Genomic DNA, 20,834 nt, shown 5'->3' with positions numbered 1-20,834 from the left:
ATCCGATCTTTACCACCCCTAGCTAGAAAAAGGTTTTTTTTAATCGAGTTTTATTTTAGTCCTCCAATTTTTAATTGGAATGTTTCTTGAACTTGTATTGGAGTTTTATTTTGGTTCTTCAGTTAAGTTTTAGTTTTATTAGGCGTCCTCCAATTGTCCAACTAATGGTAATTTGGTCATTTTGTCAAATTTTATCAATATGTTCATGAAAAAGGATAAGGCGTGTGATTTGTACATGAATTAACGATTATGCCCCTCAAAGTGATGAGAGGAGACTACAATGGGACTCGATTATAAATTCAAAGGCCATTGCATTTAAAAATCCTAGCTATAAATTACTTTAGTACTTAAAAAAAATACTTCGTTTTCTGCATACAAGATAGAAATTATTTCATGGGAAAGAGAGAAACAATACTTCCGTTTCATTCTCAAGATTCTTGAAGAACTTTGATTTTTAAAATAAATATTTTGTTCCATGTGTAAACATGAGGACATTAGGAATACAAATATTTCATGTATATTGACGCATATGATCAACATTTGATCTCGTAATAGTAAACCAGTTCCTCCAAGTTCAAGGAAAATTAACGCCTAAATCAGAGAATATGGCCTTTGCCAATGCCAACTAAGGGTAACAAATAAATGGCACAGAAGTGCCTGAGCTCATAACGGCTCAGGCAATGTCATCATTAACGAATCTCCAGAAAAGGTTGAATCCAACCGGAGAACCCTCCTCAATATTCATAATCAACTTCTTTCCATGGTACGTCTCCAAAGGTGAAATCCCCATTAGGCAAAGAAGTATCTTCAAGTTCTGGGATTGCTTGCTCCATAAATACTCTAGTGATCAAACGGCAAACTTCCGCAAAAGTCCATCAAATTGCTTTAATTTCCAATCCTTGTGAATTATTTTCTGTAGGTCTTTCATGCATCTTCAAAGTCCTCATTACATGCTTCCAATGGAGGACCGAAGCAGCACATTAAATTCACAAAAGAGGGCTCACTTTACAGACCTCAGCATTGAACCCACAGTCCATTAAAAGCAGCAGCCATGCCCGCTGCTGTTCGGAGAGTCTATCCCTGGGGCCTTTAACTTCGACAAGCTTGGCTTCACCTCTGTAATTCCCATGGAAACGCCACAACAATAAATCTGGCATTCCACTTGACCAGCTTCGATACTCTTTTGCTAGATGTCGACAGAATGAGGCCAAACAAGGGCCACCGATGCATGTAACAGCTGCCCGAAGCTCAGAGAGGGAATGCCGGTCCCAGTTAACTCCTCTACATGCGGTTCCCTCATGTAATTCCCATGAAGTGATGAGGATCTCCTCAGCCATGCCATCATGAATACTCTGTAGGTGAGATTCTATATGGCTCTTTCTCACTAGATAAAAGCTATCAGTCTCCAAATCCAAGGGAGCAGTCTGCAAAATAGGAATTTTATTTCTTCATTTTTTTTTTTCCAAAATAAGAGTCAAATATATTGAAGAAAAGACCATGTACAGAACTTTAGACATGAAAAGCGTTGACGAAAAAAGTGTTTGATCCGAGCAAGTTTGATAGTATCTGGTATTTTATTAATTTAATTGCCTTATAATGAGGCCTTACAGTAACAGGGTTATAGATATCAGACATGCTGGTGAGCATGAAGCCAATATAACTTTATCATATTTTGCCTCTTTTGTTCTTCCTCTGTCTAAACCCTCTTATTCAAGCACTTATATTTGTGTTTCTCTCTCTCAACATTCTTTTATTTCTCTTCCTGTTCTACATCAACTTTGTGATAGCCTTATAATCGAAAGATTAAACTATTGAAGTTAAACTTGTATCTGATCAAATCTTGGGTGTCAGCTGGCAAACAAGATCACTCTCCCTTCTTCTCCATTCCTGCATCTATCACCTCCTATAAATTTTGAACCTATTCAAATTCTTAGGTGCTACGAGTCTACCCCCTTTAAATTCAGATTAAAGTACAACAGTAGAAACCAAACACCACCTTATGCTCTCTCTTATTGATCAGTCCCCCTCCTTGAAATTCAGACTTAAAGTATACACAGTAGCAGAAACCAAACACATATTATGCTTCATGCCTCTAGGTTGCCAGCTTCAGTTGTCACTTACCACTCCAACAAGAGTAATAAATGACATCTATAGGCCAAGCAGTGCAACTGAGCAACCTCTGAAGGACCAGGCATGAACACAACCACACCTAAGCCAAGCATGCAAATGCATATATATACATGTATGCAGGAATGTATACAAAGTAGAAAATTTCAAAAAAGTTTGAAGCTTGGTAGCACACACTCAAACATACCTGAAATCTGGTGCGGAAGACGTTTGGTATATCAGAAAAGATAATATCCCACATAAGAAGACCAAAAATAGTTAACCAAATGCCACTCTCTGTATGAACACCCCGCCATCCTTCTGCAGCATAATGCTGCAGGGCTAGCCGCTCTACCCCACATTGCTCCCCATCTTCTCCATAAAACCTGCTCTTCATACCTATCACAGAATTTAGAGGTCTCCCTTGAACATGAACCTAACTTGTTGGTCAAAAAAACTGAGTCAACAGGAACAGTGGTACTGTAAGATGTAAAAACAAAATTAAATAACTCAACTTTGACTTGAGAGTTTAACAAGCATATTACAATCAAGTGATTACCTCCATGATCTTCCTCTTGACGGACTCTGCAAAACTAGGAGTTTTCCATCGCCTTGGTGGTTTTCCTAACCGAAGGACTCTCCTTTGAATTGCCACTCTTGAACCAGCGCGTACCCAACGATCCAGTAACCCATTTTCGGCAACAGAAAGGCTGTCATTAAGATATCCCATGTGCTCCAAGTCAATCGACAACCTCAGTGTCCAATATCCTCTTCTACCATCACAAGTGAAGCACTTTAGCAGCCGCTTCAGTAGATATATTGCATCACTGTACCTGAGTGGAAGACAAAAGTTATCTCAGCCTGGGAAACATCACAATTAGACAAATGTAGGTGTAATCAACATCAGTTCTCCTTAGAACTCTATGTGCAAAGAGCTGACCAGTTACCAGTATAGTAAATAATATAATATATTTGATTCAATTTCATAGATGCTAGCAATCGTTGGTGGTTTATGCAAAAAATGTGAACTCCAAAATTCAGCGTCCATCAATCGACTCTCCTTTCTCTATTTTTTATTTTAATTTCAGAACTTATTAGGGGATCTTGGGGTTTACTAGGGTAGGGTTTAAATTATTGATGGACTCTAGGGTTTAGGGTTTGGGGTATAAGATTTAGGGCTCTTTTAGACTAAACGAATAGATAAAATAAGGTTTTTGGCATTTATTAGGGTAGCATTTAGGAAGAACTGGGATACAATATGTCAACAGTAAGTTTTATGACCTTTAAAGCACCGACAAATTGAGGGCAGAAACAAACCATTTCTGGCCACGATTAACATTTCATTTTGCTGTGTTTCAAACTAATTGTTAAGATTTCAGAGAGACAAACCAACGGCCCACTACTACCCAGATATTGTCCCCAACTTAACCACCATCAAGGCCTCGGTGTTATTAGTAGTAGAACCACTCATTTACATATTGTATTTATTTTGTCAAGTTTCCAATGTGGTATTTTTACATTCTTCAACAACAGGTATCCACTATTCCAGAAAAGTTTATAACACAAATGTTAATTGGCCACATTAAAAGAAGAAACATGAAACAATTCAAAGTGAGTTATGGCTGCTCAAACATGCTTGTGAGGTCAACATAAGTTAACTTAAAAATCCCAGACAGAGAACAACATGTAATTTGCGCAGCAGAAGCATTGACGTAAATAATGACAGGTAATTCCAAGATCATACCTATGCTCACGCTCAAGAAAGGAAATTCCAAGTAAAACCACTTTTGAGTAGACATATTTTGCAGAAAAGCGGGAAAGAAATGGAGCCATTGATTCAGAGGTTAAAGATTGAGTTGATTCACTGGATATACTGGAATCAGCAATATCAATGCATTTTATCACCAATTCAATGTTGCTTCCATCCAGAGCTTCATCTATTATCTGTGCGACTTCAATGGCCTGCAAGAAAAGACCATGAGATATGGTAATGGTGATCAAGGTCTTCAATGTTTTTGCATACATACAAAGCAACACCTCTTCATAAGCAAGCAAGCCATCTCGACCTGAGAAAATTTGTTGTGAAATTATGCACTTGTAAGTTGGATACTTGACTATTCCCAAATCCACCAGTAGAAATGCCGATAAATCCTGCTCTCCATTCAGGAAGAAAAGCCTCTGCATATAATTAAAAAGAATCACAATAAAACTATTATTTCTAACCTGGCCTTTCTGGATTACTGTGGTAATATTAATTAATCATTAGAAGACATGAAAGCACCTCAGCACGCCAAATGAGGGACTCTGCTTTTAACGATATCCTAACACAGGCACCTGTTCGATCCAAAACCATACAAGGTAGTAATGGGCTGTACATTGCAAATTAACAGGAAATAGAGAATTAAGAATTTTCTCATGAAGTCACATAATCAACATATTAAAAGGATTGCAATAGAAAACAATTAATACCATAACTCCTCTTTATACAAAGAAATAAGAGACGCAATAAGATCCTGCTTTCTCATGGCACGATTGCAATTCTGTAGCATCAATAGAAGTAGCAAAGTTTCAGAGAAGGCCCATTAGATAACAAAGCAAGAAAATCGTGAGACTGGATTCCAACAATTATAGAGAGTAGCATGTGAGTCCAGTATCAACACTACTTAATTCAAGGCCAAGGATTTCTCGGCATAAAAGGGAGAAAAGAAAGAGCTGAAGATACATATAAAAGCACAGCCTTTAACTTTTCATACACATTCACTTACATCAACACATGAATATATGCATGCACAGAAACACTGTCATGTAACTTCAGTCTATCACAATGAACAAAATGTTTGACCCGTATCTGTCCACACAGTAGGACTCGTACTATGTAGTCATCGAAAGCCAATTCATCACTTTAGGAGCATGCTTTAGGGATACAACCAAATTTAGAATGATCCACCATAAATGCTCCATTTATTGTCAAAGATGCATATTGATTGATTGTTATAAAATTGCGTCTATAATGAATTTATGCAAACATTATTGTGGACAGAATCAAAGCCAAAATCCCTATAGGAAAATCATTATATGCTAACCTGCTTAAGCATGCATAAAATTTCACGTAGTTCAGATACAGTGAGCAAATCCAAAATCTCCTTTATATCATCATCACATAGTTCATTTGGAATTCCAAAGCAAGATGCATAACCTGTTTCTGCAGGACGACAAACTAATCTACCATCAACCTTAATCTGGAATTTTGAAGAGAAAACATACAGCATATCCAACTAAAAGTATTGGATTACCAGATAGCCCTTTCACTGCTTGCTCAGGATCCAACACTTCTGGGTATGAAATAGCTGATCGCCGAAACCATGGCCCTGAGAAAGAAGACCAACGTATAAATCACTAAATTATTTTTGGAAAGAAAAAAGGGCACGAAACGTTATAGTTTCACTTGGATTACGTAGGTGCATAACGTCTCCGAGTCTTTAATATGTTTTTAGCCAAAATATTTGGAATAGTTCTACAGTTTCTACTAGGAATAGCCTTTTTAGTGCTAGATGAATGTAAAATAATGGCTTTTGTGCAATGTTGAAAGGGTCCTGATATAATGGGATCAACCAGATTGTAATAAAGCATGAAAATCTAAAACTAAAGATGTAAAGCACATAAAATAGCAATTTCTAATCAACCGTTTCATATAGAATAAGTCTGTAATGTCAATGTTTAAATGAGAGGTCTGCTTCACATGTATTAGCCCAAAACTATGACCTGAAATGAAAGTTCCTCAAAAAATTTAAGTGATATTCCAGAATCTAAAGCAGAAATGAAAAGGGCTGTGGAGTAGGAAAAAAGAAAGAAGCTATTATAAGCTTTAAGTTATTTATATACACTAGAGCGAAACATTTGTGATTAGCATACTTAACCAGGCAACAAATCCATGAAGCAGTACATATTGCATGAACCACAGCAACCTAGTTGCACTGATACAGATTGGGTACGGCTATACGATACGATACGATACGCCAATACGGCAAATTTCCCAAAACTAGGATACAGGTACAGCACCGATACAGCGATTAAAATAATATAAATAGAAAAATTGATATTTCATCCATAATAAGTTCAAAACATTAACAAAACACATAACTTCATTGATTAAAAAAAAAAAAATTTAACTAATACATATACAAAACAATTAGTAGGCTACTAGGCAGCTATTTCCAAAATATAAGTCCATTTCGACACCTTGAGGAGCTATTTCCAAATTATAAGTCCCACCCCAATATTACCCATATACCCATTATCTAATTAACAACACAGCAAGAATCAGAAGAAAACTTTGAGGAGCGACGGCGATTGTGATGGCAAAGGTGGCGAAGGCGACGGCAATTGAATCTAAGATGGTGACGGGCCGACGGCGATTGCTGGTGGTGGGTTCTTCTCTTCCTTCTTCTTCTTCTTTTTTGGTTGCCGCTGAATCCCAAATGACCTAGCCTCTCGACAGAGGCAGGTCTTTAAAATTCTAAGTTATAAGTTTACAAACCCCAAATTTTCAAAATATTTTCGTTTTTACCCCTTGACGTATTGATGGAGTATCGGTGCCGTATCTGTGGAGTATCGGAGCCGTATCGTCAAGTCAACATCCCAGAAAAGTCTACGATACGCCACATGGCGTATCGGTGCCGTATCGTATCGGCGCCGTATCCGATACGAGCATACCCCAGAAATCTGGCCAAAGAGTAAAGAGCAAAACTACCATAAGACCCATCGATCAGACTACCCAATCAATCCCAGGATCATAGCATGGAAAAATGATGCAGGTAAACAATATAGAATGCAATACAAATAGCCTGAAATGTTGAGTTATACAGGATGTACTTAAAATTACTTCTGTGCAGGTAGCAAGGGAGGGAGTGGGTAATGACTGTCTTGCGTTGGGAGTCACGGAAAAAAATATTAGATAGTGTGCATTGCATATTCATATTATTGAGGCAAAGGAGAAAAGCATCTGTCAGCTCAATCATGTGAGGTGCTGTTCATGAACAGGAAGAAACACAAAGAGACGAAACCCTAGACTTCATGTAATCGGTAACCTTGAGGCAACTTCGAGACACACTCTGGGCATCCAAAAGGATCAATTGGATCTCCAAGAGAATATGAGAGATGAGGAGATGACGACCCTCATGGATAGTGCTAGTGGCATCAAGAGTAGTAGGGTTAGAAATTATTCCACGTGTGAAGTTTAAAACATCACTCACTATGTTGTGCTCTGTGCATGTCTTGTTAATGACCAGAATGACTAGGATTAGGAGGTACCATCGGAAACAACGTTGTGCATAACATAGAGTCTAGGCTAGCTTATGGTCAACCATGCTCACAAGATCCCTTACAGTATTCGGCACAACAAATGGAAAACAACACAACACAAAACAATAACAGCAATGCTTAAACCATGACCCGTATGAAACATAATCTGCATAGAAAAAAAAACCTTTCCGTGTATAGAGCCGAACAAATAGCCTCTGACTATCATCTGACAGTGAAGAAAATAACTCTGCCAACAATATACATATAACAGTCATCAGTGTTGAGAAACAGTTCAAGGAACTAATAATAAATCATCGATTCATAATACAAGCAACTGAATTGATACCTATGAAATTCTTTTCGTCTTCTGTCAAGAGGTGAGAATTGCTTTTCAAAACATCGTGTATGAAAACACAAAAGTTCTCCTGATACTTTACTGCACTGGGTGGACAAGACTTTGTAGATTCAATTACTTGCTGAGCATTTTTCCATAGACATTTGAAAGCCTCATCATTATAATATACCTTAGCACCACGTGACCCAGTCTTGTGGGACATGATCTGTATTGGGACAACATCAATAGAATTCTTTGGAACAGAGATCACGGATCCCTGAAAGAAATTCCACATGAAGGACAATCAGAACTTTATCCAGCAGGCCATTACTTAAGAAATGTCAGCTTAAGATGCTTTAAAAATCATATATAATCATAAAATGGACACGAAACTTCCACTGCCTATTCCCTATAGACCAAGTGAGGCAGTTATCTACCTTTTGTTCTCTCCCACCACTGGAATTTTACCTTATTAACGGAATGAATACCAGAAAAAAAGTTATGCTAAATAAAACTAAGCAAGCAAAATAAATGTGGCAGAGGTCAAACACACACACACATATGTTAACTTAGCTTACACTGAGAGTGTTTGAATGTAAGAAAAATGCAAGCATCTTATCTCAGGCATGCTATCAAATGAATGGAAGTGTCTATTTTTTGGGTTATCTTTCAAGGATCATCCATGCAAAAGAACAACCAAATGAGAAATTGTTTAGCCGTTTGCTTTCCATCATTATCATTTCATCTTCCTATGACAAACTGTTTGTTTGTACAGTTTACATGATCAATACTTTCAGACAGGCTGGATTTTAAAAGGGTTGACCTTTGCAGAATGACCAAAAAATAGACAGTTCTTATCACTGAACTGCATTTTGAGGTAGCCTAGGAAGGATGTTCCCATTCTTTTTAAATGAGGACATCCTCATTTGAAAATTATCCTAAATATATATTACCTCAAAGTTTAGGAAGTACTTCTCCATCAGAGGAGACAAATATTGAGCTAGCTTGCGAGGGAGAAAACCAAGCACTTTGCGGCATCCTGAATCTGAAGAAATAACCTAACCCAAAAGGACCATGTAATGCATGGAAATTAGAACTTAATAAAATTAAATCTAAACAACAGTTAATTAATATATAAATAAAGAATACACAAAACATCAAATCCTCAAAGAGAAAATCGCAAGAAAATAAATGAACCTTAATGGCATTTGGATCTTTAGGGTTATCTGGGTCTCTTAAAAGAGAAATTCTTGCCCCAAGGTCTAACTCATTTCCATCACTAAATTTACGGCCAACGATAAAAGTTTCAAGAATGACCCCAGATATGTCGTCCACAGTAACAGTCATCTCAACATCAGGCACCTCATTCTTTAGGGCCCATGAGAGATCATCAACATTGGCATTGATCCTGTCCTTGAGAATTGGGTTTCCACACATACCAACTTGATTTTGCATATCATCCATTAAATTTAACGATGATCCACGCACATCATCATCACTTTCTTCAACAGCACTGATGTCAGATAATCCATGAACCACACGCTGTACATGACTGTCATCATGTGCTGCATGAAATAAATCATTTCCTAACTCTTTTGAATAACAGGTACGAATTTGAGCTTTTGAGTCTGGGCAGAAGTTTAACTCTAGGAGTGTGCGTTGGGTCAGCTTCCGTTTAGTTCCCCTTGACAGGCACACATCTGCAAGAAATTTGTAAAGGTATTCAATTCAATTCAGTTAACGGAAAGTTTAAGAAATCACAACATTAAATAAAGAAGCTGAGATTACATCATAATAAGATTCCTTAAATCCCCATAACAGAAAACTAGGGCGTATGAATCTAATTGATGTCTTTCGTGGACCATGATACACCTTACATAGTGCAGAAAATCAACAATTCAATTTTTTAATTATCTTAAGAGAATTCGAATATAACTAATACTTGCAGTATCAATACTTTGCTCTCTGATGAGCAGTTATTATCTCATACAAGGAAAACCCTGCTGAACTTCCCGTTTTATGTGAAGAATATAGGCAAAGTCCTCTCACACAGTAAAGACTGATGATTCTCAAAACACCATTCAGAGTCTAGATTTATAAAGAAAATCAAGAGACAGCGTCATTCAGAAACTGATAATATCGCCACACAAAAATTCTATAAGAAACACAAATGCTATGAGCAAAGAAAAGTGGGTTGAACCAAATGTCCATCTAAACGGTACGATCACGCGCAATCATAAATGCAAATTACAACAAGAACCAAAGGTCCTCCCTAATCAAGAAGAATAACACTTAAAATAATATCTCTAAACCATTTGGGAGAAGATGCCCTACAAATTTGATTTTATCCCAAAGTAACTCCATCTCCTCTTCCCAGTCTTCAAAGGCCGTCTTATTTTGTTCCAACCAAACTATCCAAATGAGAGCCAAGACCGCGCACCTTAAAAGAGTAACTGCTTTTTTGTTATTCAACACTAGCAAAGAACACTTAACAAACAAAAAATAACAATTCTGAGGACAAACCCACACCTTACCAAACACCCTCAATAGCCGGCCCATAATTTCCTTGTGAACAAGATGTCCATCTAAACCATGTACTATCACCTCAATAATAAATTAAAATTACGATCAAATAAAATTCCAAGGATAACCCCACACCAGACGAAGCACCCCCAACAGTTCTTCTTTTTAACACAAGGTACACTAATGCATTGATAAGCATGAAGGGGATCTTTTTCTTTGTAGCAGTTCACACGTATTTACCTTCATGAACGGCCCACCAACAGAAACCTTACACTTTAGTAGGAACTGCAGCCTTCCAAATCAAGTTAGATAGCTCAAAGATAGGATCTCTATTCTCTGTTATAATTAAGATTATGTCGCTTAGGTTCATTAACATCACTTTCCCAATCAAATTCAGGTTCTTCAAGTTGTTGCATGGAATAGTTCCACCTCCTTGTGACTCCATTAAAATTGGGAAGCCGAAAAGCATAATGCTAATGATGTTAACAAAGCAACGTCTTGACAAACTAATCAAGGCACCAGCTAAGTGTCTCCCTATTTAACTATACAAAGTAAACATCATTCTACACTAACACCAAAGCTTTGGGACTCTCAAACACATTCATTAGGAAGAGAACAGCCCCCTTAGTGTGAAGTCAAACCAAAATGTCAAACTCATTCTGCAAAAACAAAACAAAAAGAAAGCAGGATAAAGAAGGTACCCAGATGAGAATTGATGATGTTGCTTTGGCCACTGACTTTGTTTCCGCAAACAGGGCAAGTAACTCTCTCATCTACAAGCCCCACCGCACTGTATTCAGTGTTTCCTTGTTCTTCTTGATTCGACGACCCTTCTACGTTATCAATGCTAACGAATTTTCCATTTTCATCAGCACGCAGATTCAATGAGCTCTGAAAGCAAAAAAAAAACCGCAACATCAATTTAGTAATAATTCAATGATAAAATGATCAAAGTTTGAAATAAAAAATAAAAAATTTGAAGACGAAAATTAGGGACAGTGCCTGGGTAGGGGTGGAGAGGAGTGATTGGCGGTTTGGAAGGCATCGCCTACGTTTGCCCACCAATCGAATCAAGCTTTCTCTTCCCTTCAACATCTTCACATACTGACTTGAAGGGATTCGAAGCTTCAATTTTTCATTTTGGTGCCCTAATTTTTATATCCCCCTCTCTCTATCTTCTTTATTATTATTATTATTTTTTTTGGTGAAAATCCCACTCTCAATCGCTTCCCTCTCTTTGCTGCTTAAAATATAAAAGTCCCGCCAAATCCTTCCAGATGCCAGCTTTTCTGGTACCGTCTTTAGATAATTGAATTTTAATATTCGGATAAGATTATATAAAAAAATTTGTCATTCCTAGAGAGGAGGAACAAGGAGAATTTGGCCCACTTTTTTCACCAAGTGCAGATAATTTTTTTATTTTATTTTTTAATCATAAGAGTATTCATAATGAGCTCTCTAAATCAACTCCTTAGTTAAAATTTATTAGGAAATGAAAAAGAGTAATGCTACTCTTACCATATTTTCGTACTACCTTATGAAGCAGATGAAGTAGACAACCAAATCAATTAAAAAATGTCAATAAATCATAAAAGAAAAGAAAATGTTAAATTAATTTTAATTGATATGGTTGTCCACCTCATTTGCCACATAAGGTGGTATGAAAATGTGGTAAGAGTAGCATTATTCATTGAGAAAACCTACCTCCAACTATGCTTCCTATCCAGCTCCTAAAATAGGAAGACCTCTAAGAGTTCCTAAATTTGAGGAAAGAGAAAGGACTCCTAGTGACTTCCTATAATTGAATGCTTCTATGTTTAATAGGCTTAATTACACGAATGCTCCCTGAGTTTCGCTCAAATTCCACTTTTATCCCTTAACTGAGGTTTAGTGATCCACTTTGCCCCCTGCCGTCAACTCCATCCAAAACTCTGTTAACTTTGATGACGTGAAAGGGGTGTTTTTGTAATTTCATACGTATGGATCATGACCAACAATTGAATGGGTGACGTGGCAAGTGGAGTCCACCTCATAAATAAAAATATAATTAAATAGTATAATAATTAAAATTTAAAAAAATAAAATAAAAAACTACATTTAAACAAAAAAAAATTAAAATTAAAAAAGTAAACAAACCCATCCCAGCGTACACCCTCACTCCCATCTCAGCCTTGCGGTCATTCATCCTCAGCCATCCTATCCCCATCCTGACCTTTTGTTGTGAAATTATTGCAAGTGCACAATTTGTACAAGTAATATACAAATAAGTAGAGTGTCGTTCCCGCGAAGATTGTAATTTCCAATTAACTACCAATTACGATTAATTTAGAATTTATTTGAATAGTTGATTAAGAAGATTGATTGATTTAAGTAAGCTAAAATAATTATGAAAAATAGCAATTTAATTAATGTTGGAAAATCAAGATGATGAGACACTAGAGCATCCGATTTCACCATAATCAATTCCACTTAATTCTTATAGGCAATTAACCATAATTACTACCCATGTTGACAGTTGGTTTATCTTAATTCATTCGATATCCCCTCTCGGGCTCAACCAAAAGTATTCTTAATTAACAACCCATTCTCTCTCGAGCAACGAATTTAGAAAATCAAGAACCCATTAAGTTCTATAAGAACCTGCAAGAAAACTGCATGAGTCATGTTAGTCTCTCTTAGGCACTCATTCAAGACATGGTATATGTTATAAGAAGCAAACACCAAACATCTCCTCTCGGTCTCCTCTTGGATCATCAAATCAATTAAATATTGGCCAGATATTCAAAGCATTAAGAACAATAACAAATACTCAACATGGAATAGTAATAAAAAATTAATATAACTATAAAAATTAAGTATTCATGGTTAGGCTACATCGTAGCCCTAGCAAGGAAAATTAGTTCATGACAAAAGAAAAGATAAACAAGAGAATTGTTGTCATAAAACCGATTTGGCAGATGGACTTGATCTCTGGATTTTCCACAGCAACACAGCGACAACAAATTCTTGGCTCTCTCTCTGATATATTTGTGGGTGTATGAAAGTTGTATATGGGAAGATGATAGAAAATATGATGCCCTGAAGAGATCCTTAGGGTGACCTTATATAGTGTAAAATAACTAAACCCTACTCTAAAATGGTCTAGAAAAACTCTCCTAAAGCAAAACAAAATCTCAAACAATTAAGGAAACAAACTAGGAAAGAATCCTTCTTTGACTAGGAAACACGTCAGCTAAGTTGCATGCACGTTTTTGGGTCGTTGCACTTCCTAGAAAATTCTGGAAAAATATGAGAAACGTAGCTTTATCTCTAAGCTTTCCAAGCATATATTATACGCCACTAGGAAAAATCGGAAAGCTATTCAAATCTTCAATCTTCCACAGCAGTGCAGTTCTAACGAGATTTCAACTTAGGCTGTCTTGACTTGCAGGTCTGGAGCATTTGGCTTGGTAGAAAATTATGAAACTTTGATACAATGATCTTCAATGTCTTAGCTTTCTTCTACAATTTGCCTTGCACTAAAATTCGTTCGAAAAGTCGACTTTCAGTTGAAATCCTTCCAAGAGCGCAGAATAGCTGAAAATAAGAAAAGTAAAGTAATAATACTCTTTTTAATTAACTTTCCCTACAAAACCTATATATAAAAGGTATAAAAATATAGGAAATAAAACACTTATCACCTTTTTTCTGTTTTTGGAATTTTAACTCATGCTTGTCTTTATTTGATAGCCAAGAGAGTTATAACTCATGTTGTTCAAGTTCTTACTAGAATTAAAATGATTCTTCAAATCATACAATCATTTTCCTTGAATAAGCCTAATGGTTGTATCACTAAGCTGAGCTATATAGAGTTTCTACTAGCATGTTTGTTTCTACAAACGGAAAAGAATAACCATTAATTGGCACAAAATTGTAGAGTAGTTGTGGGAGCGATTTTCGTCCCCAAAGAATATTCGTCTGATGATTCCGCCTTCCTCTTCTCTTCTCTTTCTCCCTACAAAACAATACGGAGTGAAAAGACCACACCCGGGGGGTGTTGGCCAAAGGCCTTTCGATACTTAAGTTAGGTCAAGTGTTTGTAGGAAAATAATAGATAATAATAGGATGGAGATTTCTCTACGGTGAGAACCAGGTGACCAAAGCCGTGTGTGGTGGGCGGAGCCATGTGTGGTGGTCGGAGCCTTGTGTGAGAGAGAAAGAGTATGACGGCTGAGAAAAAATTTCTGCAGAGTTTCAGACAGAAGTTTAGACGTCCCTCAACTTTTGGTGTAGCCATGTATTTATAGGAGCCTCGGAGGCTAGGGTTTCAGATGAATAATTCCACAAATGGAAAAGAATTATTCTTCCCCAATTTGGAGAGATTGACGTAATTAAGGATTTGATTTAAATCAAATCCCTAATTAGGGTAAGAATCAAATAATTGCCAATTAAATCAAATAACTCCCAATTAAGCCAAATAATTCCCAGATTGATTGGCTTAATTATTTGATCTAGGATCCGTAGATATTTTGCTTCCACAAATGCCACCTAGCTTCTGCATGCCACAAATGACCCAACAGTTAATTCACACATCCTCCATGCCACCACACACCATGTAGAAGTTAGGGGGCATTTGTGGAAGCAAAATATCTATGGATCCTTGGTCAAATACTTAAGACAATCAATTTGGGAATTATTTGGCCTAATTAGGAGTTCTTTGATTTAGTTGGCAATTATTCAATTATTACCCAAGGTCTAAAATATCGATGATATCGGAAATATCGGTAGTATAAAAATATGGAAATTTCGATGGAAATATCGAGAGATTATCGATATCGATAAGAATTAAATAAAATCCACGGAAATTGTACGAAAAACTTGGAAATTTTTATTGAAACTTTGGAGAATGTTTATTTAGTCAATTATCTATTAGTTTATCACAAAAAATTAGAAGGAAATGTATTGCATGATTGATTTAACTGATTTAAGTTGATTATACAGCGAGCTGACAAACACTGTGAGTGTAAAAAATATGTAGTAATTAATGAAAAAATATTAAATACACCATAATCATTTATATATAATGATTTACTACAATATTTTACACTTCATACATTGCATGGTAAGATACATGAGTGACTTAGTATCACATACAGTTCCTATGAAGTTCAAATTTTTCACTATCTTCATCATCTCTATGTGTAGAGTAAGTGTATTGTGAAGAGTAGTCATCAAATGATAAATCCTCAAAATAGTTTTGTATGTAATTGTTAACATGTCACCCATATAAATATAAATATTTTAGCATATTATCACAAAAACATAAGTGATATGATGATTAAGGTGTCGGAGGAGTAAAATGGGAAGGGTTTAAATCCCCCCTGTGTTTTTTTTTCCCCCTTTTTTCCTTCTTTTTCCTTTTTTTTCCCCTTTACATCAATATTTTTGATATTTTTGCAATATTACACTGACATTTTGACAAAATATTGCTGAAGTGTGAGCGAAATTATCGACCTCGATATATTCTGATATTATCGTCGGTATTGTCGATATTTATGTTCCGAAATATCCGTGATTCGAAAAAACCAAAATATCCTCGATATTTCGTCGATATTATCGATATTTCAGACTATGTTCTTACCTTAATTAGGGATTTGATTTAAATCAAATTCATAATTACGTCAATCTCTCCAAATTGGGGAAGAATAGTTCCTTTCCATATGTGGAATTATTCCTCCAAAAACCTAGCCTTTTAGGCTTCTATAAATACATGGTTATACCAAGGGTTTAGGGACATCTAAATTTATGTCTGAAACTCTACATAAATTCTCTCTCACAAACTCTAGCCGCCATACTCTTTCTCTCTCTCTCTCACACAAGACTCCAATCACCTGGTTCTCACCCTAGAGAAATCTCCATCCCATTGTTAGCTATTGTTTTCCTATAAACACTCAACCTAACTTAGACATCGGAAGGACATTGGCCAATACCCCTCAAGTGTGGTCTTTTCACTTCGTATTGTTTTGCAGGGAGAAAGAAAAGCGAAGAGGAAGGCGGAATCTTTGGACGAATATTCTTTGGGGACGAAAATTGAAAATTCGTGCTTTCATTGAGAACAGGAAATAGTACTCAAAGTGTGCTCCAAATCCATTTTTCACACTTTGTTTCAAACAATCATGGTTGATACAAGTCTTACGAAGAGTAACACCACTACGACGAGCCCGTTACATGGTTTCGTGGTGGAAACCTCGCTGCAACTGCACGGAACCGTGGTTGCCAACACATTGCAGCAGCCTCCTAGCGCTTTGCAACCACTTGCGGTTGCTGGAATTGTAGAATAACCGCTTCAAACAGCTCCTAGAATTGCAGAATAGTTGCCACATGGTCTCGTGACCTCCACAGCCGCAAGTGCCAGGTGCTAGAGCTGCTCTGCTGGGCCATCCTGCTGTCGGAACATAGCAGCAGCCACACCATCAACTGCCGGATTTGCTGCACAGCCCCACGTCTACTTCAATACCAATCATACAAAAAAAAGGGACATTGCAGTCTTATAGCCTATATACCTTGCACTATACTTCTTAAACGGTGCAAGTGAAGATGAGTCACAACTAGTAACTTAAGTGTACACAGCAAAACGAGTCCTTAGCAACTTATGTGGCCATAAGCTCATGCTCAAAGATACAGCAGCTACCTACATTTGCTCCAAAGTGTATGTAGTTCATGACCACACATGACTTATGTCTTCCATGCACTAAATCAGAATCCTACCATTTGTAAATGTTGCATTTATTGACATATCTATTGAGTTGTTGGCAAACAACTCCACAAAAAGATCCAAACCATCTAGATAAGTTACCTCGTTCGAATCTCCTTCGTCGTACGCCTTGTCCCTTTAAATTTTATGATCATCACTTATAGCGTTGAGCAAGACTATAGTGTTCATTTGAGAACCCCATCCTTACCAATGTATTTTTTTATTTCCTCTCAATCGAGTCACCTCCTCCAATTAATGGAAATCCAAAGTTAATCACCTCCACATAGTGGCGGACCTGTGCAAGCGCAAGGAGGTGCACCTGCACCTCCAGTCGTCGGAAAACTCCATTACAGGTGCTGGAATTACACCTCTACTTCAGACCAACGACGCACACCACATGTTCAATGAAATGCGCAAACCAATCTGTGCTACGCTACTGCATGTTGGTGCTCGCTGAGCGCTTGTTTTTTTTTTTTTTTTTTTTTTTAACGAAGCCTGGCCAAAACGATGTCGTTTTGGACCAGGCTTTTTAAAAGGCGCTGCTTGTTTTTGTTTTTGTTTTTAAACTTGGCCAAAACGACGTCGTTTTGGTCCAGGGTTTTTCACTTTAAAAAAAAAAAAAAAAAAAAAAAAAAAAGAAAACTGATGCTATAATTGGTGGGCTTTTCAAAGGGCTTCTAGAATTCCTTACTTAATTGGGTTTTAATTGGGAGTTCTTTTTATTCAATTGGGTTTTAGGAGTTCCTTAATTTAGTAGGATTGAGATTTCTCTATATAAAAGACCAATCATCAAAGTGTGTGTGCATCACAATAATCCTGCGTTTTTTTTCCTTCTTGAGTACGACAATCCAAAGTAAGTCGAATGCATTTTTTTCTTCTTGAGCAAATGCCAATTTTGTTTATTCTTTTTTTTAAAATAATTTTTGTTTTCTAATTTAGCGCTCTCTGTATTAGTAAGATTACTAGCAAACTCGAGGAGGAAGAGGCTATGTGACACGTCATTTGAGGTATAATTAATTTTTATTTGTTGATTTAATTGATAATTTGATATTGATTTAATTGATAAATTATAGTCAATTAGTCATAGCAAGAGATATAAAACCCTTAATTTGTTTTAATTGTACAATTATGGAACGGTACTTTCAGAGAAAGAGTTAAATCATCCTTCAAATAATCCGTCTAGTTCCAACCCTCCTTCAAATAATCTGGCTAGTTCCAACCCTCCTTCAAATAATCTGGCTAGTTCCAACCCTTCTTCAAATAATCCGGCTAGTTTAAATCATCATTCAAATAATCCGGCTAGTTCAAATCATCCTTCAAATAATCCACCTACTTCACATCCTCCTTTGAATAATTCGAGTAGTCCAAAACGATTGGAGGTCACAGAGTTTTCAAATAATCCGGCTAGTTCAAATCATCCTTCAAAAAATCCACCTACTTCACATCCTCCCTTGAATAATTCGAGTAGTCCAAAACGATTGGAGGTCACAGAGTTGAATGAAATATTGGCTAATCTTCCTACAGACCCTGGATTTAGACCTCCAATGACTTATTATAATCCCAATTTTAGAGAATAAATTCGAAGAGCCTATTTGCAAAGGGGTCCTTGTCAGCCTAAAAGCCAAAATGACATGCCTTAAACACTTATGAGGGAGAGTAATTAACGTTTTCTTGTGAAATGGTTTGATTCATTTGTTTGGTTGGAGTATAGTAAAGAAAAAGATGTTGCATTTTGTCTTCATTGTTATCTTTTTAAATGTGAATTTGATAAACAAGGAAAGGCTGGAAGCGATGTCTTCACAAAGAAAGGGTTTAAAAATTGGAGGAAGGGACCCGAGAATTTTAGGGACCATGTTGGACAAATTGGAAGTCTTCACAATAAAGCTACACAACATTGTACAGATTTAATGAATCAGAAGCAACACGTTGAAACCGTTGTGATCAAGCAGACAGACCAAGTTCGTAGTAATTATCGCATTCTATTAACTGCTGCACTTGATTGCACTAGATATTTATTGCGACAAGATCTTCCTTTTCGTGGTCATGATGAAAGCGAAACATCTAGCAATAAGGGTAATTATGTGGAGCTTTTGCAATTTCTTGCCGATCATGATGAGAAAGTTCGTGCTGTTGTGTTTGAGAACGCTCCAAGGAATCTCAAGTATATTGCTCCTAAAATTCAAAAAGAACTTGTCAATTCTTGTGCCGTTGAAACCATTGATGCAATTATTAGTGATATGGACGATGCATTCTTTTCTATATTAGTAGATGAATCACGTGATGTTTCAATAAGAGAGCAAATGGCAGTGGTGTTGCGTTATGTGAACAAAAAAGGGCAAGTAATTGAAAGGTTTGTGGGTGTCCAATATGTCTCTGATACAACTAGTAGCAAATTGAAAGAGGCAATTGAGCAGTTGATTTCTTCAACAAATTTGAGCATGTCCAGGCTACGAGGACAGGGGTATGATGGCGCTAGTAATATGAGAGGTGAGCTCAATGGTCTTAAAACACAGATTTTGAGAGAATATCCTCAAGCATATTATGTCCATTGTTTTGCACATCAACTACAACTAGCTCTTGTAGCCGTGGCAAAGGGAAATGAAAACATTGCTACTTTCTTCACAACGGCTAGTAGTGTCGTTAATATTATTGGAGCATCGTGTAAGCGTCGTGATGCACTTAGAGAGCAACAACAAAAAGATATTATGGAAACTCTTGAAATTGATGATCTTGAAACGGGGCGAGGGTTAAATCAAGAGACTACTCTCAAACGTCCTTGTGATACACGTTGGAACTCACATTATGATACTTTACTTAGTATTAATATTATGTTTCATCCCGTGGTGAAGGTGCTTGAATGGATTGTTGATGATGTCAACCAAGATAATTTAGGTGAAGCAAATAGGTTGTTGAAAGAAATACAAACTTTTGACTTTGTGTTTCACTTATATTTGATGAGATTTATATTGGGAATCACAAATGATTTATCAAAGGCATTACAAAAGAAAGATCAAGATATTGTGAATGCGATGATGTTGGTCCAAAGATGTAAGCAAAAGCTACAATCCGTGAGGGATGATGACTTTGATGATTTGCTCAAGGAAGTATCAATATTTTGTGGTAAAAATGATATTGACGTTCCTAACATGGATGATTTATTTGTACCACAAGGGAGATCAAGACGTAAAGCTCATAAAATCACAAACCGCCATTATTATTGTGTGGACTTATTTCTTACTATCATTGATAAGCAACTAGTGGAATTGAATAATCGCTTCACTGAGGTAAATACTGAATTGCTTCTTTGTATGGCATGTTTGAGTCTGGCTTATAATTTTGCAGCTTTTGACAAACAAAAAATACTTCGTTTTGCTAAATTTTACCCTCCAAAATTTAATGACCGAGACCTCATGAAGCTTGAAGATCAATTTGGGCTTTATATTGTTGATATGCATAGCAGCACAGAGTTTTCATCATTAGAATTACTGATATGGCATAAAAATTGGTGAATACAGGAAGGAGTAGAATATACAACCATGTGTATTTACTTCTTATATTAGCTTTAGTTTTACCTGTTGCAACTGCTTTGGTTGAGAGAGCTTTTTCAGCTATGAATATTCTGAAAACACCATTAAGTAACAAAAGTTGTCTTCCTTTCTTTCTTCTTCTTCTTCTGTTTTTTTTTTTTTTTTTTGGTTGAGCTCTTATCTTTCAAAAATTGCACATCCGTTGAAAATTTTTTGGATCCACCAGTGCCTCCACAACCACAACCTCAACCTCACTCACCTTCATATCCACAACGCTAACATCACTCACATCCCCAAGAAGAAGCTTCAA

At 36.6% G+C, this 20,834-nt stretch overlaps 2 protein-coding genes across 7 annotated transcripts; one reads left to right on the top strand and one right to left on the bottom strand.

Moving 5' to 3' along the window:
- Positions 1 to 420: 420 nt before the first annotated feature.
- On the bottom strand, positions 421 to 11,548 carry LOC117638100 (fanconi-associated nuclease 1 homolog). Of its 6 annotated transcripts, none has more exons than XM_034373199.1 (15): positions 11,267 to 11,548; positions 10,966 to 11,155; positions 8,939 to 9,441; positions 8,695 to 8,799; positions 7,754 to 8,018; positions 7,592 to 7,654; positions 5,400 to 5,474; positions 5,190 to 5,308; positions 4,576 to 4,646; positions 4,388 to 4,475; positions 4,144 to 4,284; positions 3,851 to 4,068; positions 2,666 to 2,939; positions 2,315 to 2,542; positions 421 to 1,424 (listed from the first exon to the last, which is right to left on the bottom strand). In XM_034373199.1, exons 1-15 carry the CDS (start codon positions 11,357 to 11,359, stop codon positions 987 to 989), a joined length of 2,871 nt encoding a protein of 956 aa, XP_034229090.1. In that variant the 5' UTR covers positions 11,360 to 11,548; the 3' UTR covers positions 421 to 986. The 6 variants fall into 6 exon arrangements, 5 of the variants coding, with proteins under 5 accessions (XP_034229090.1, XP_034229097.1, XP_034229103.1 ...); XR_004587272.1 differs by having other exon boundaries at positions 656 to 1,424; positions 2,315 to 2,586; XM_034373206.1 differs by having other exon boundaries at positions 944 to 1,424; positions 2,315 to 2,546.
- A 7,356-nt stretch (positions 11,549 to 18,904) lies between these two features.
- On the top strand, positions 18,905 to 20,506 carry LOC117614920 (zinc finger MYM-type protein 1-like). Its single transcript, XM_034343858.1, has one exon. The coding sequence runs from the start codon at positions 18,905 to 18,907 to the stop codon at positions 20,504 to 20,506; it is 1,602 nt and encodes a 533-aa protein (XP_034199749.1).
- The last annotated feature ends 328 nt before the right edge of the window (positions 20,507 to 20,834 follow it).

The sequence above is a fragment of the Prunus dulcis genome, chromosome 1 (genome assembly GCF_902201215.1).
Source record: "Prunus dulcis chromosome 1, ALMONDv2, whole genome shotgun sequence".
Lineage (NCBI taxonomy): Eukaryota > Viridiplantae > Streptophyta > Magnoliopsida > Rosales > Rosaceae > Prunus > Prunus dulcis.
The sequence above is the reverse complement of the archived record's forward strand: the minus strand, read 5'-3'. Positions and strand labels throughout refer to the sequence as shown.

Bases quoted from the DNA above. Each gene is read 5' to 3' on its own strand.
- LOC117614920 (XM_034343858.1), top strand. From the start codon at position 18,905: ATGAATCAGAAGCAACACGTTGAAACCGTTGTGATCAAGCAGACAGAC.
- LOC117638100 (XM_034373199.1), bottom strand. From the start codon at position 11,359: ATGTTGAAGGGAAGAGAAAGCTTGATTCGATTGGTGGGCAAACGTAGG. The intron at 7,655-7,753 runs GTATCAATTCAG...TATTGTTGGCAG, and splicing joins AGACGAAAAGAATTTCATAG to AGTTATTTTCTTCACTGTCA. The intron at 5,309-5,399 runs GTAATCCAATAC...GTCGTCCTGCAG, and splicing joins AGCAGTGAAAGGGCTATCTG to AAACAGGTTATGCATCTTGC.